The following is a 16,294-nucleotide window of genomic DNA, read 5'->3' as shown; positions in this document are numbered from 1 at the left end:
CATACATACACCCATCATGCCAGGCTGCCAAGCTTATCAGGGACAAAAACAAACAGGGAACTCACACAAACAAACACAAACACACACACACACACTACCTGACAGGACCGGCCCTTCTTCTTTTCAAACAGCTGTTTGATATGTAAATACAAGTATTACGGCAGACCAGCAATGCTTCGTATTATCCTGAGGTAAAACGCACCGAAAAACTCCATGCTACCACACCTCAGGGCCTTTGGTTATTATTATTATTTATTTTTTATTTTAATAAATTATCAATGTGCAAAGTGCTAGGGAAAAGTATGTTGGCATTTTCAGGTGGGCCATTGTGAATGTGGGGAGGGGAAAGAAATCCAGTCAGTGGCTTGTGCGTACGACGGCAAGAGGAGAGTAAGTCTGAAAGAAAGATCAAAAACACGCAAATGTGCAGTGCAGAAGTGTAAGAGGACAGAAGCTGAGGAAGAAAATCAACAGTCCGTAAAGCAACAACATATGGATTAAATAAAGGGGACTGAATACTTTCCAAAGCTCCTGCATTTGCATTATATATTATATATTGCACCAGAAGGTTTGTTTGATGTTATAAACTGTCAGGGAACAATACAAAGTGTATTACAAATGCATTGCCTAATGAATAAAATGTAAATACTTAATGTTACGGAAACTAGGATGTAGATATACAGTTGGGGCCAAATTTGGCAGCTTTGAGCTTTCTTCAAATAACTCACATGGTGGGGATTCAAGTCTCTGACACTGCGTTCGACATTTCACTGACTTCATGATGCCATGCACACACAGGCAAAGCAACCCCAAAACATCACTCAACCTCCTCCATGTTTTACTCTGGTAAAGGTGTTCTATTCCTTAAAGGCTACATTTTGTTTTCTGTAAACGTACAGATGGTGTGCTTATTAAAAAGCTCTAATTTGGTCTCATCTGTCCACAAGAGATTGTCCCAGAAAGATAGTGGAATGCTGAAGTGTTCTGACAAACTGTGTAAGGTTTTCTTATGTCTCTCTCAGCAGTGGATCCACTACTATACAGATGCCTTTCACTGAGTTAGCAACAGTTGGTGCACTTTGAAACTTTGTGATCTGGTTGAATCTGTGTGGACATTGATGGAGGTGCTTTCTCTAGTACAGTATCCCAAACATTATTTGCACTGTCCTGTGGCCAAGTCCAGGGAGGTTGGTTAGAATATGGGCCATAAACCTCCTGTACGAAGGAAACAGGAACATCAAATCTCTGGAGGTGGACTTATAGCCTTGAAATTGTCCATGATTGGCTACATCCATGTGCCTGTCCTCCTCAGACCAATCTCTGGTTTTCTTTATAATCTCCATGCTCATTGTAGTACACACGATGACACCAAACCGGTGAATGAGTCCTTTTCTATATTTAAACTAGATGAATGAGTTATTTCATATTGCAGGCATCTGCAACTCCCCACAGATGAGTTCAATTCAAAAGTAAAGGATAACCACCTGTTTGAAATCAAATTATTTCTAAATACTTAAATATATATATAAGGTGCCAATAATAATGTCCAGGAAATTTTAGGATTTCTTTGTTATTTTAAACTATTTACATATTTGGGCTTTGTTCACCTGCTAACCAAAGAAATACATATGTGGATACCAAAATATGTTTGACATTCAACCTTTTTCCAGAAGAAATTGTGCATAATTTGAGTGGCAATACATTTAGTCACAACTGTTTTGTTTTACTCACTAGCTTTATTGAGTTGAAAGATGAAAGAGGTTGCTAATAATTAATTTGATTGTTCTTTGTACAGTGATACAGTATCTTGGGGATGTGCCACCTAGATGTTAAATATCCGATAGTAATTGGAGTTTTCCAATAATGTTTCAGGCTTTTGTCACTCTGGTTTTAATAAATGATCACACTGCCTCTAAGAGGCCCCTTTGTAATATTTTTATCTGTACCTGCTTATTTGTACATTTTACGTTTGCTCTAACATTTGTTGTCAATATGCTTAGGGGCCTCAAAAGACTATACACAGCCATGTCACAATGACCAACACAATAACAAACAAATATTCATGGCTCACCAACAACACACCAACTGCATAGCTGTAATAATCTGTTAGTGATATTCCTTTGTGTAAAACAAAGAAATACATAAATTACTGTTGAAAATTAAAATAACAATTCACTAACACTGTATAATAATAGTAACAATAAAAGAAAAGAAATTGCACAAAAAAAATATTCCCACCAAACGGTTCTTCAACATATCTACAACACAATGCCATTGACCCAACCAGACGTGTCTCGCCCGTTATATTATCATGGAAATTAGTCTAATAACCCAGTTTAGCTGCTGGCTGAAACAGTGTGTGTGAATGTGTGTGTGTGCGTGTGTGTGTGTGTGTGTGCGTGTGTGTCACAGTCAGTGTGCCTAAATGGCTAGGATAATTTGCGCTGAAATAAAAGCAACATCTTTAAAACAAAGGGGATACGCAGCAGGCATCCATGCACGCACACACATCCACAGTCAAGCCGTGACTGGTTAACATTGCCGAGCCATTAAGACCTTAGTGAAGCTTGTCAAAGTTATGCTGAAGTTACAAAAATGGGCCTGTCTAGAGGTCTATTCCATTCCAAAATCTAGCAGTCAATCGCAAAAGCACGCTTAAAGGATTCTGTGTCAGATCTAAGTAGTTGTTGGTGAGGATGATTAGAGACATATCCAATACATAAAACCTGGATCTCTTGAGCCAATCAGAAGAGCAAGATAACAAGAGGTGGTCTTACACAGAGGCACAGTAGCTACCCAGCATTTCTAAAAGGGCGATTAGTACACACACAAGAAAGGCCAGCTGAAAAGTCCAAAATAATCTCCAGACAAACTATAATTATGGCCACCTTGACATCCTCTCTTTAACCCTCTACACATACCAATACTTTTTGTTGTTGTTTACAAGCAAAGTGATAAATGGTCTTGTTTTGTAGCTCGTATCCGTCGTCCTATTTCATATGTTCCCAGGCCATATTTAGTGCTGTTAGTCAACCAGTGGAAGCAAACCCTAATTGAAATACACAGAAAAATTACACTATAACAAATAATTAGTGGCGTTAAGATGCTTGAAATAAACGACTCTCCCTTGGCAAGCCAGAAATAACTGAGTGCACGTATTTCAACTTCTGTCCGTTAAACTGCACAAAGAAAAATAACCAGAGAGAAAGAGATGATTAGAAAACAAGAACGTAAGAAAATAAAGAGAAAGGGAGAGAGTGGGTGAGAGGGAGTATTTGAAAAAGAGGGTGAGAGAGTGTGTGAGAGAGAGTGTGAGAAAGAGTGTGACAGAGAGTGTGTGAGAGTGAGTGTGTGAGAAAAAGTGTGTAAGAGAGAGTGAGAGGGACTGTCTGAGAGTGTGTGTGTGTGTGTGTGTGTGAGAGAGAGTGTGTGAAAGAGTGTGTGTTAGAGAGAGAGTGTGTGAAAGAGTGTGTGTGAGACAGTGTGTGTGTGAGAAAGGCAGAGTATGTGAGAGAGAGTGTGTGAGAGAGGGCGTAAGAGTCTGTGTGTGTGTGTGTGTGTGTGTGTGTGTGTGAGAGAGAGAGAGAGAGAGAGAGAGAGAGAGAGAGAGAGAGAGAGAGAGAGTATGTGTGAGAGTTTGTGTGCAGGCCACTGTTTACCAGGGCTAAGATGTGGTGCCGATGAGACCACAGTGAGATCAGGAGACATCTACTAGAGCCACATGAGACAGCCACAGCACTCTGTCCCACACAGCCTCCGAACACACACCATGCCTGCAGGACACACAGATAGAGAGACACACACACACATGCACACACACAAACACACACACACACCATACACACACACCACACAGTGCAGTCTATATGTGGACACTGGGAACACACAACCTGAAAAGGCATGAACCCATATCCCAAAGAAACCGTGAAAACACACACTAACACACACGCACCCTCTGTGTCTGCACTGGTACAGGCATACACACACCAAACAACCGTGTAATTACGCAAAGAAACTCTCCTAACCACTCCCTCCAACACACACATACACACACACATTGATCCATGCCTGGACCTTTAGTGTCCCCGTATGGTGGGTTGGTTGATTCCACTGCAGTGCCAGCCAGTGCCCCCCCCCCAGTGCCCCCCCCAGTGCCCCCGCCCAGTGCCCCACTTTAGACCATCCCAAAATGGCCACTAAGTCAAGGTTAACAGGGTCACTTTGCCATTGGGCTGTATTTGATTACTGTGGAAAGCCAACCCCCCCCCCCCCCCGCCCCCCCCATTGTCTCTCAGTCAAACCCAACAGAGGACGACTGCCATGCCAAGTTAACCGTTTCCTGACACGAGCACACACACACACACACACACACTCACACATAGCTAGAGATCAGGGCAATCTAAGAGGCCAATGAGTTAACTATCCTCAAATCAAATTTAAAGATGTGTTTTCATCTCAGCCACACTATAAAAGCATGCTGTTCCTAATTCCCTTGGGCCTCCCTGGGATTTTTTTGGACTAGCCAATCAGTCCTAACCAATTCAATGGATCATTTAAAACAGGGCTGACATCTGACCCAATCAGGGCGGTGCAGTTCTCTCAGGCTCTCTTAGAACTACAAATCCCACAGAGAGAGGGAACATGTGCACTGAACAATGTGACCACGGCTGTTTTCAGTCTTTTCCTGCGCACACAACACTACACAACGCTACACGACACTACAAAACACTACACGACACAATCTCAGGTGCATCGATCCTCCAACACAGCCCCCGTCTAAAACATTATAATAATCCTAAGCTCATAAGGCTCATAGAAACGGACACGTCGCTGTGTGTATGAGTGATGTGTGACACACTTAAACACGGACCTGCGCGGACCGACCTTAATGCGCGTTTGTAGCGGACGAACCATGCAACTGCACTTGTATGTGAATCAGAAGGAGACAACGCAGTGTAAGGAAGGTGGGGTTACCTGGGATGTGTTCCTGCTTGGGGCATATCCCCCTGGGCAATGACAGGCGGTCGTCGTCATCATCGCCCAGCGTGGCTTGGACGCCCACCTCCACGGGGCGCCTGCGAAGTGAGGCCAAGAAGGGTGAGGGCGTGAGAGCGAGGCCCGGCGATGGCGAGGGGGGCTTGTCCAGACCACGGGCCAGGCAGGGTGGCCCGTGGCATCTCTTCCTCTTGTGCTCGATGAAGAGCAGGATGTCCCCCAGAGGGAAGGTGGTCTGACACTGTCCGCAGGTCAACAGGTCCTGCTCCGTCTCCACGGCAACCCGTACCGAGCCTGCGCCATTCTCCGAGCGGTCCGAACGCTCTGAGCAGCGCTCCGACGAAAGCTCCTCTGAGGCAACGGCAGACAGGGGCTCGGCTGGAACCGGGAACCGGGGAAGGGAGGAGGGACAGAAAAACGGGCGGCAAATTAGAGGCAGAATGTTCAACTAAGTAGTGGCAAAGACAGTGTAGAACACTGATCACATGCTTTGGCGTTTCCTCTCTCATCGTTTTGCCTAGAATATTTATTTTCAGACTAGCAGTTGTAATAGTAGTAGCAGTAATAGTAACAGTAGTAATTGTAATATCACCAATAGTATAAGTAGTAGTATTAATAGTAATGGTATCAGTAGTATTAAAAGCAAGCATTAGTAGTAGTAGCACCATTAGTAGTATCAATAGTAGTATTGGAGTGGTAGTAGTAGAAGCATCAGTTTTGGTAGTGCTGGCAGATGCATTACTGGTAGTAGCAGCAAACATAGTAGTGGTAGTTGTGGTAGTATTAGTACTGATAGTAGTAGTAGTAGTAGTAATAGCAGTAGAAGTATTGGTATTAGAAGAAGTATTAGTATTAGTAGAAGTAGTTGTAGTAGTTGTAGTTCCAGCAGTAACAGTATAACTACTAGTATTATTAGTAGTAGAAGCAACAGTATTATTAGTAGTAGTTAGCGGTAGACGTACAGTAACAGTCAAAGGTTTGGACACATTTACCCACTCAGATTTGTCCAAACGTTTGACTGATATTGTAGTACTAGAAGAAGTTTTAGCAGTAAAACTACTATATCAGCAGCAGCAGCAGAAGTATTATCATTATTCTCATTATTATTATTAATTGTAATAGTAGTAATAGGAGTAGTAGGAGTAGTATGAGTATTAGGAATAGTAGTGGCTTGATTAGAAGAGGTTCGGCAGCATTGCAGAAATGAGTGTTGGGCCTTTTGTTGGACCAAAAGGTTGCAGGTTGGAATCCCTGTGCTGATTAAATAAAGACAAAATCTGTTGTCAGACCATGAACAAGGTATTTAACTTTAATTACTACTATAAGTCACTCTAGATAAGTGGGTCAGCTAAATGATATAAATGTTTTTGCTTTTTGAAACAGTAGTATTATGAGAAGTAGTAGTAGTTGTAATTTTATTAGTAGTCAGAATTCCTGGCCAGTGTTGAAGAGAAAAGCAAGTAATTAACTCCCTGTAAGACTGGCTTTTGACAGACAGCTCCCTTAACACTCATCAGCATGTCAACTTTACACTCTCACCACTTCTACTTTTAGATCCACTGAAATAAACACCACAAAATACAAGAAAGTAGAGTATTAAAAGGCTAGAATTATAATAGATGAAACATATTTTTGGAGATAACAGAAACATAGGTAAGACAAGTAAAGCCTTTGTTTGGAGGTTAATATATTACAAACGCTCTCTAAGATAGAGACACTCGGATTGCTCAAAGTCAAAGAAAACAAAAACATTTTCAAATGTTTTTTTATATATATATTTCAATGAGTAAGTAGCCTATTGTTGAATGAGGAAAAAAATGGCTGTGATAAGTGATAGAGTAAAGTTAATTGTGTGAAATTACAAATGTGCAAGAAAATACATAATTTCAAGCTTTCTTGGCCCCTTTACATGTGTGTGACTTAGTTCCTAGATAACCACTTTTCGAGCCAGAAATCGGCCTCAAGGAGCCGTTTTGTGTCGTTAAACACGGACCACGAGCTCTGTGAATGGAAGATGTATACTGAGGGGGTAAGACAGAAGTCTCAGTCCTAACCTACAACTGAGCAGCCCGTGGTGTTCGAAATCTTTCGCTCTAAGGTGAGAGTAGCTCTCCTTTAGCTTTCTAATGGTTAAGCATCTTGACCTTCTTTACTAAGCTGCCAATTTCACATTTTAATTAACCTAAAACCACTGAGAATCAAAAAATAGATTTTAATTTGTAGTGGCTGATGATTGGTAGGGATGTTTGATATAAGAGATAGGATCCTGTGAACTGAGGTTAAATTTATTTCCGCCCAAACTAGAGCCAGATAGAGTACAGATAGAGAGAGAGCGCGTGAGAGAGAGAGGGCGGAATGTGGAGTAGCTCCCCAGCGCGCGCGAGGAACTATCATTTGAACGAGCAATCCTACAGACATCTGCAAGCGAACTGGGACATAGAGATAACATGTGATAAATTCCAGCGGACGGTTACTACCCTTAATTTAACGTTAGGTCAACCACCAGAACGGCCGAGGTTATACAACAGCCATGGGCATTACATTTACTGGATAAAATCAAATGAAAGCAGACTAAGCCCTCACCTTAAACTTGCACTGAGAGTAGATTTTTTTTGGAGTTACATAATGCATTGCTGTTTTTAATTAAAAGGGGTAAACAACAAATCTAATCTTAAAATCAACAAACACCAATGATTATATTATTGATTGCATCTTTTTCTGCATAAGCCCATGCATGTATTTATTCCCACATTGAAACGGATTTGAATTTTACGAGAATCAGGTTCTGTATTTCTCTTGCCTGAATAGTTACATATTCAAAACACGGATTCAGTAACACTTCCACACTACATGTCAGTCTCCTAAACTAAATGTGATGCAATCAATATCAGATTAGCAAAAAATGTAGGCTGCAAAAGACGAGCATACAACAATGATAAATAATTTAGTACACCATTATGATATGCAAAATAAAGATAATTCGTTATCGTTCTGTGAGTTAAATCAATAAATATAAGAATAGACTGTTTGGGGGGGAGAAAATTCAAACAGCATTTAAGAAAATCAAGGTAAGGCAGAACCAAATGTACGCATTTAAAACAAATGTAATTCTGCATGATAATAAACAACTGTAATTTCTGCTAAATGTATGCACTGCACACATGGATCCCAAGGTGATAAAGATTAGTAACATTTCTTCCCCAATTCATGTAAATTCTATTATATTTCAGGGGGTACTTATAATTAAAACTAGTTCATCTGAATGTAATGAATAAATACATTTGTGGGCTAGATTAAAGACCACTTTCCTACCATTGCAAAATATGAGTTAAAAAAGCAAAAACACTAACCCGAATTAACTCTACCTATGTGGGGTACCGTAAATTAATTGATAGTTTTTGTTATGCATTTTCACATTAAATAGATATATTTTCACCATAAACTAAGATTTATCTTTTTTTTGCAGCTGTTGCGATTATATAGCCTGGTTTTTCAGGATATTGGCCTACTGAATGTTGCATTGAAATTGTTTTAACTCCCAAACATGTAGATATGAAAACAGGAATAGAATAGGAGGGGGAAAGTGGCATATAACCCTCATGCGTTCCACTGCATTCTAAACATAATCGTTAAATATGTAGATTAAGGTCCCGCTGTAATTGAGCAGGTTCGAGTTCACATCCAGTTTCTGATCGTCGTCTGCCTCCTAGCGACCGGATTCCGACAGGAACAAAAGCCTGCGAAAGAAACTGGACTGGGTGCACTGAAACCCAAATACAGTGTAATATACTGTATATATAGGCTAATATCACCACTTGCAATGCAAATGAATAATAAAGCCATACTATACGATAAAATAATACAAGAAGTTAGATATATTTAGGGGATATTATCGCATAAACGCCATTCGATCACTACGGAAGAGATGCTTGCAGGACTGACACACGGTGTGACAAAATCGGGCATTAGACTGGCTACCTTGGTAATTCCTCTAGTTACAAACGCCAATTGCTGCCTTCTGCTCTAAGCATTTGTAAACATGGTGTATAAATGGAAAGAAATCGAAGAATAATGGCAACTTTTCAAAATCAATTTGTGCGTAATGGTGTTTTCATAACATCAGATAAACTTATAAATGTCTATTTTTTACATTTTCGTTATTCCTACATTCTCATTAACCTACAGTGTAAATAACATTACATGGCTGTTCTTGTTTTGTCTTACCTTAGGGTAATGAACTGCATGATAACTAAATTAAATATCGAGTAGTTCCAAATATGCGTTTGTAAAAAGTAGAAGGAAAAATAACGTAGAAAAGCGTTGGTCCTGTTGCTCTTTACGAAAGCATCCTCTTTTAATAGGCTACTTGAAACATGCATAGTCTGTATGCTTCCCGCCACTAAACGAGAACACCTTACAAAATATGTAGGCTAATCATTACAATCCGTTCAAAAACGATATTTCTAAAGCAGGGTACAAATACGCCTTTTTGACATCTATTTCGGCTCTGTTGGCAGAGGATCTATACACGAACGCTGCTTGTAAACAGTCGGACACGAGATTTTTTCCAATCAAAATCCACCTCCAGCTTTTTGAAAACCTTCCAAAAATAGCACAAGAGAGGGGGAAACCTGCCTGGATCCAAGACAGGCACCGATACCGGATATTCCGGGTGATATTCTACATAGCTCCGCAGAAGGCATGCATATAGGAGCCTACCCATACGCTCCGCGTACCTTAACGTAGCCTATGCACTTTAGTGTCGGAGGCAATAGGGGCACTAAAGCCAGAGTGAATGTAATGCCATTCTCGCAGCAAAGTTCTTCGAATTTTCGCATGGATGAAATATCAATAAAACTTTGGTCTTTCGGCTTTGGGGAGGATATGCTATGAGCGCATTTCACCGGAGAAGATAGATTGTCGCCACGCTTTGACGGTGAAGTCCACTTGACCGCGGGTCCGTGCTGTCCAGTGTCCAAAGTGCCCGTGAGAATCACGCTCCTGGTAACCCATTTCAGTTTTTCTGAATGGACTCAGTATTGGCCTGGGTAGAAAGCAGTGTGGTGAAAGTAGAAACGACAATTTAGGAGTACTTACGCGAAAAATCTCGTTTGCTTAAGTGCTGGGGTTTGCCTTGCTTGCGGCGAGACATGGTGGCTGGTGGCAGCGTTCAGCTCGGTTCACATCGGGAGAGCCGGGTTAGAAGGGAGACTCCAGAGAAAATATCTTCATCAATGCCTTTGACATCCAAAATTAGAAATAATACAACGATGGCGCAGGGAAGATGGATTGTGGGATCGCCGTCATGGCTTCTTTGAAAAGAGAGAGAGATGAAAAAATGGCAAAAGCCCCCCTGAGCTGCAAGTTCAAGTGCGGACGTGACGTTCCTGCGAACTTGAACGTCAGGAGATGGATGGACACAGACATACAAAACATGGGCAGGGCGAAGCGGCAAAGTGGGAGGAGGGAAAGGGAAATAACAAAACCAATGGACACTCATTAGGGGCTGGACATGAAAAGTAGACCCGGGGAAGCCAATGGACAGAAAGATCAGGGGGCCGGACAAGAGGCACTTGGGGGAGGGAGAGAGTGAGAGAGAGCGAGGGAGAGATGTCTAATGAAAGCAATGGGCACTGTGTGTGTGTGTGTGTGTGTGTGTGTGTGTGTGTGTGTGTGAGGGGGGGGGGCGTAGGAAAACAGCAAGAAAAGCCAATGGACAGGAGCTCGGAGGGGGGCGGACATATGCTTTATGCAGAGGGAGAGCGAAAGAATGAAAGAGAGAGAGAGACGTTGAACAGAGGTGGACACTGGACATTGATCAGGGGGCTCTATAGGGTCTGCGGATGGAGCCGAGTGTGTGTTTGTGCGAATAGTTCAAAAGGAGACAAGGCCGAATCGCTTTTGAAACGAACAAAACCGAGCGCGTGAATATCGGGTTGCACAAACAGGACAGACAGGTTCTGGCAAGAGGGCTTGGGGGTTGAACCTTACGCGCGCGTGCGAAGTTAGGCCTATAGAGAACTAACTTCGCAAAAAAATCGCTGAACTGCTGGAAACATAAGAAAATTGTCCAAACCGTACTATTGCCTCCAGATTTTTTCATCTATAATGGGGATTGGGTTCATTGGGTGAGATTTGTGGACACTATAAAGTCCCAAAAAGTTATACACTATATCCTTCATGTGCAACCCAGTATATTCTGTGAAATCCAAACTCCTTGACAAACAGAAGTCTGCCTATAAGTGCCCATGTAATAAGTTTCAGATGTGTTTCAGGTTGGACCTGCAGATGGGGGAGGGGGTGTAAATACTCAGAATGGGGGTTTGGTAATATAAGACGGGCTAAACACCACCCTTGCAGACTAAATAACGACACCATACGAAGACATCATGCAAATAACAAATGCGATGACAAGAGCAGGGCTGTGCGTGCGGGGAGGGTGGAGGAAAGAAGAGAGCCTATAGTGAGCTATAGCTGAAGTGCTACTAGACAGCGACCAAAGCAAAGGAGCGAGGCGCCGCCGCGCGGGGCAAGCGTCCCCGCTGAACACACGGACTGGAGACACGGCCAGGGAAATGGACAGAGCCTTATAGGACGCCGGGAGAAAGAAAAAATGAAAGAGAGAGAGAGGGGGAAGAGAGCGACGACCCGGAGTGGTGGAGGTGCTACGTTCAACGTCGAAGAGAAAAAAATGTATGACCAGTGAGTGAAATATTTTACAGGTTGCGACTAGTTGTGCGCGTGGACGAGGCTTGGTGTGCTGTGGTGCATATGGGAGTATGCTACTGAAGGCTGTGCTTACAGATCATGGTATGACGGGGCGTGCAAGTTCACAGTCTAGATCCGCGTATGAATGCGATGGGAACTAATACAAAGCCCAAACGCAATGTGATATATATGGTAGCCTATCGGATACCTGGTAATAATAATCACGATATTACTGTAAGACCCAAACAAACCAGGATGCTTGAAAGAAATAGCCTAATTATTTGTAAGCGGTATTCAAAACGGTCTATCACCAACAGAACAGTGGACCCCGTAGGTATTTATTACACATTCTCTAAAGTTCAAGAGCATGTATATATATTTACTTATATTTACTAATTATATAAGTTATATAAGTACATTATTAACTTTTGCGATATGCAATCTAGTTTTACCTGTGATAATTTCAGATGTTGGATATGGCCAAATCTTCAGCGCGTCGTAGAGATGAGGAGGATTGTTGGAGACTGTCTTTCAACAGTTTTCAGGTCCACAATTACATTTATAACTATAACTTTAAATACAATGTCATTGATTTTTCTGAGAACCTTTAGACAAGTACGCAAAATAGAAATAATGCAAATGGTTAAGTTGTTTTCAAACTGGCTCTATTGAAATTGTTATCTCTATTGAAATTGCTATACATTAACTGTTTCAGTCATATATAATACTTTTTTAAAAGTGGAATAAATGTTACATTTTGGGTTCAGAAAATTACTTCATGTATTTATTGCGGATCAACTGTCCCGCAGCAAATTGTGTCAGTGTTCCACAGTGGCGCAACATAAGGCTATAGCATGCCCCAAAAGGTAGGTTAATCAAAATCTACCATTTACCTGAAACAAGCAGATGAGTTGCTTGATTCCCCACAATGTAAACCTTATTGTTTACTTCAATATGCATGGCCTATATACAGTAGCAGCTACTACTTACCGTGGGGACACACTTTTAATTCACTTGATGGGTTTACCTTAAATGTCGCTGTAACTATTCGAGGACACTGGCATGTACTCAAATCAGGCTTTACCGGCAGGTTCAATGGTTAAAAAAATTTTACAAACCAATTCACGTGTAGGCTTTCTTATAACAACGGTTAGGTATCCCATTGTTTTCAATTAATAAGAGTTTAAAATAGGGCAGATCATATCATGGATTATCTATCATTCAGTAGCCTGTTACGTTAGTGCCTCTTGAACTGATAGGCTTCACTGAAACATTAGCCACACTGTGTGTGATCGGCTATTAAAGCATCATAATGTCGAAATTGTAATTAGTAGGGACCTTTTAGAACAGCACTACAAAGGTGTAGAAAGTTATAAAAGCGATTTAACATTAATATAAAACATTAATGTCTACGTATACAACAAACCAAAAGTAATGCCAGTTTAAAGGCCGATAATTTAGTTATATAGGCTATGGACAACGGGTTTGAAGGTTGTAGTAGACTATAAGGATGTATGGTATGACAGCGTGAAAACATGTGGGGCCCTTGCTTTAACATCCCACAGCCGATTCTATAGCACAGATCTCTAACCTTGACCTCTCCCTACACCCTCTCCATCTGTTGGCAAAAAATATGCTCCGCTCATCATTCAATATATATTTTTCTAATCAATGAATCAAATGTATTTATAAACCCCTTTTTACATCAGCAGTTGTCACAAAGAGATTTTCCAAAACACCCGGCCTTAAACCCCAAGGAGCAAACAGCAGTAGTGTTGAATTTCAGTGGCTAGGAAACACCGAAATTTAGGAAGAAACCTAGAGAGGACCCAGCCTCAGAGAGGTGACCAGTCCTCTTCTGGCTGTTGCGGGTGAACATATTATGAGTACATACTCTCTTACCCTTTCTCCTCCCCGCTCTCTCTCCTGCTCACTCAAGTCGGACATTGATCAAAGCCAATAGAGCGACTCGACTCCAGCGAGGGAGCCCAGGCCGCCAGAATCTTAATATGCAAATGACAGCCCACATCGGATTCCGTCATAAATCAGTCAGGCATAGCTAGAGATATCCATCTAGCACCCGACTGTTTGGATGCACGGATTGAAATACATCACAGGTGTGTGTTTCTGTGTATATGTTAAGGGGGGGGGGGGGGGGGGGGGGGGTGATTACTATTTACGTTTGTGAACATCCACATCATGTTTATTTCAAGTGAATTAATCAAACCTAATACAAATTGACTTCTCGATTTACAACGGAACCTGAGGAGAAATATAGAACTGTCTATATTAGTGTATAACCTATTACAAACAAATACGTTGTGAAGAAAATGAAAATAAAAAGCACTGTATAATAATACCTTTAAAATAAAGGGAGAGGGGGTCAAATCTGTGATAGTCACGTGCATGCAAAACCTCCACGCGCGGGAGCCCGAAGGAAATTGAGTGACTGGGCGCTCGGGTGCATTTCAATATATGGAAATAACCCAGAGGCTCGCGCAAGAAATCAGCGCCCAAAACAAACACCACACATTTTCTCTGTGTGCCTCTTTATATTTCACTCGATACATTTCTTCCACTTTTGTAGAACAATTCAACTGCTTTTGTGGTATAAGCACCTGCCTCAAAACATTTGTGTTTTTACATCGCCTAGGCACATCTGAAAAGAAAATGTTGGCTAATGCATAAAAATACCGCGCGAGAAGTGCTCGTAGGCGTACACAAATATGTTACGCAATGTCGGATTATTCTAGGTTGTTTTACATGCTCTGCATCACCAAGAGTAACAAAAATACAGGCCTAAAAGTGATACATACCTAAGGTACATCATCTGGCTCTGTGGTTGGTTCACTCACACAGTGAAAGATAACACTTTTTGGAGCACCTTTAACACCAATCAAGGGTTTTCACCTTCATAAGAGGCAAAAATACTACATGCGCCTAAGAAAACACCACCCAGTAATTTATTTGTGGTGGGTCTTTACACACAAGGGGGCTCCAATCCGTCCAAAGAGCGATACTAGTGAGGTCTTAGGCCACACGCTGTCAGATAGAGGGAAGATAATGTTTCGGCTTCCCCTGACTGACCAGTTTGGGTCTGTCGGACCTCGCCCTTTTCTCTCTTTCTGTCTATTTCTCATTACCTTTACCTTAGTGCAGTCCTCTCCCAGCAAATATGATGGAAGTGTCTCTTTACAAATCAGAGAGAATCCCAGGGAATTAGCTCAAAATCCTTGGTAAATCGAGCCTTGCCTTTTCGGAGGAATTTCAAGCTCTGCTGGTCGAGGCATAATTCCCAGTCTTATAATTAATATTAATGGATAGATTTCACAATGTGGCATTATCAAACCGCGCGATGGGCGCGCATGCCGTCCAGACCTCGGCAGGTATTAGATCAAATCTGAAGGATTATGCAGCTATAGTCCAAATTATCACCCTGAGCTCCCTTTCTCTGTATGTTCATTTGTGTGCGCGTCCGCGTGTGCCCAAGTAGTCTAGATTTGGACAACATTTCCAGACAAATTTGTAAGCAACATCCGTGCGTCCCACCCCACACACACACCACAAGTGCGTAGCTCATAGCATTAATTACATAACTCGGGCGTTAATGGGAACCGACAGGTTCCTCTACCGCAAACGTCCGTTTCTCTCGTCCGGGCCACAGATACCACCAGCAATCTGCTTCAATTTCGGGGTAATGCATGACAATGTTTATTGCCGTAGTTGTTAAGTCGTTGTTAATTTCACACTAAATGGTTGTTAAGATGATGAATGGTGAGGTCGAGATGGTCCACATGGGACGCCAACTATTTATCTGTTGAGCGGAGGTCTGACTGTCTCAAAGACTATGTTAGTGCATTAATGTTATATATAGCAGAAATAAGCCTACGATGACGGACGATTAAGGAGAAACTCACCATTGGCACTGTTATAGGTTACTGTTTGTTATAGTTTTTATTAATAGCACTTTTCACGGAATGCTGTTTGTTCATTACAATCACACGCTGATCATAATCAACTTTTAGGTAAAGAGCTAAGGCAGTTTAAAGATAAGTCAAGTAAGCAATAGCTCATATGGTAACGTATTCTCTCCCTGAAACCTGTCTCGATACAGAGAGGCTAAGCTTAAGTAGGGCCTATCATATTTTTCAGTTCTGACTCACCATGGCGTTGGCAGACTTCCACAATAATGGACTCAGGCGCCCTCTAGCGTCAACAATCAGTATACAGCTGCTTAGATGGTCGTTCTAGATCTTCACTTGTGGGCTAATTATCAGCATATTATATTGTTGTGCACTACACTATATAGGCATTCTCATTGTTTACTCTACATATCTGATCTACACTATGAATAATTTTAACATTGCTAGGCTATATTCAAGTTTAGATGTATTTTTTCAGTAAAGAATTTTAGATTATTTAAAAAAACAATCTTCAGGTTGATCCGCTATCAACAATGACAATGACATTGATTAAAATAGTATGTATTATATAAATAAATATATAAGATTAAGATTAATTCGAAACGAGGGTGTATACTACTATATACTACTATAACAAAATGTTACATGCTCCATTACCTGTTTCAATA

General features: G+C 41.5%; 1 protein-coding gene across 2 annotated transcripts in view; it reads right to left on the bottom strand.

Annotated features, from left to right (window-relative positions):
* The window catches only part of bcl11aa (BAF chromatin remodeling complex subunit BCL11A a), a 48,260-nt gene extending 37,673 nt beyond the window's left edge, over positions 1 to 10,587 (bottom strand). Inside the window, exons 1-2 of one of the 2 annotated variants that reach the window (XM_010870099.4) lie at positions 10,093 to 10,587; positions 4,975 to 5,373 (exon numbers count right to left, since the gene is read on the bottom strand). In XM_010870099.4, coding sequence (XP_010868401.1) covers positions 4,975 to 5,373; positions 10,093 to 10,147 — 454 coding nt within the window. In that variant the 5' untranslated portion in view covers positions 10,148 to 10,587. Of the gene's footprint in view, positions 1 to 3,659; positions 4,029 to 4,974; positions 5,374 to 10,092 lie in introns of those variants that run through there. The other variant, XM_029120472.1, reaches the window with a different exon arrangement.
* Positions 10,588 to 16,294: the final 5,707 nt, after the last annotated feature.

The sequence above is a fragment of the Esox lucius genome, chromosome 6, assembly GCF_011004845.1.
Source record: "Esox lucius isolate fEsoLuc1 chromosome 6, fEsoLuc1.pri, whole genome shotgun sequence".
NCBI classification, from domain to species: domain Eukaryota; kingdom Metazoa; phylum Chordata; class Actinopteri; order Esociformes; family Esocidae; genus Esox; species Esox lucius.
Note: the sequence above shows the minus strand (reverse complement) of the source record. Positions and strands in the feature narration are given on the sequence as shown.